The 543-nt window shown below is 46.0% G+C and overlaps 1 protein-coding gene across 1 annotated transcript; it reads right to left on the bottom strand.

Annotated features, from left to right (window-relative positions):
• Positions 1–12: 12 nt before the first annotated feature.
• LOC111645173 (low choriolytic enzyme-like) lies at positions 13–387 on the bottom strand (the record flags this gene model as incomplete). The annotated part of the gene is made up of 2 exons (XM_023394267.1): positions 13–139; positions 228–387. Coding segments are annotated over 2 exons (287 nt in total), but the record flags the coding sequence as incomplete, so codon positions are not given.
• Positions 388–543: the final 156 nt, after the last annotated feature.

Here is a 543-nt window from a genome sequence, read left to right as displayed (position 1 = left end):
TCGTCTTACTGTTTAACACTTGTACAGCCTGTTCAGTCTGGTGATGTCATTCTTGCTCATCTGGGTGGCCGTGCCAAACTCAACATTAGCGTTGGGGACGGGCACCATGGTGGGCTTATTGTTCCCAGAGAAGGCATACCTGGAATTAATACAGGGGTCGAATTATGAGATTATTGGTTTATTGTTTAAGTTCAGTTCATAATCAATCAGTGATCATGGTGAGCGACCTGTGGTACTGCATGACAGAGTTGTAGTCGTAGGGCGTGTTCAGGTTCAGAGTGTTGATCTTGTCGAAGGCGTACTCCCAACCTGAGAGGTGAGGATCACACAGACGCGTCAGGAAGAACTGAAGAAGCGTCTCTTTCTGTGTCTCTTCAGGTCTTTTACCTTTTCACGTTAGTTTTGCATCAAGATTTGGGTAAAAAAAAAGCGTTCATAGCTCATCATCTGTTGCCTCCTTCGCTTTTACTTACTGTGTCACGAAGACGCACAGGTTCATTTGGCTGTGGGCCTCTCTGATTGGACAGGCCTTGAGGCTAAACT

Source organism: Seriola lalandi, unplaced genomic scaffold (assembly GCF_002814215.2).
Source record: "Seriola lalandi dorsalis isolate HSWRI2012SDOR001 ecotype SW California unplaced genomic scaffold, Sedor1 jcf7180002016185, whole genome shotgun sequence".
NCBI classification, from domain to species: domain Eukaryota; kingdom Metazoa; phylum Chordata; class Actinopteri; order Carangiformes; family Carangidae; genus Seriola; species Seriola lalandi.
Note: the sequence above shows the minus strand (reverse complement) of the source record. Positions and strands in the feature narration are given on the sequence as shown.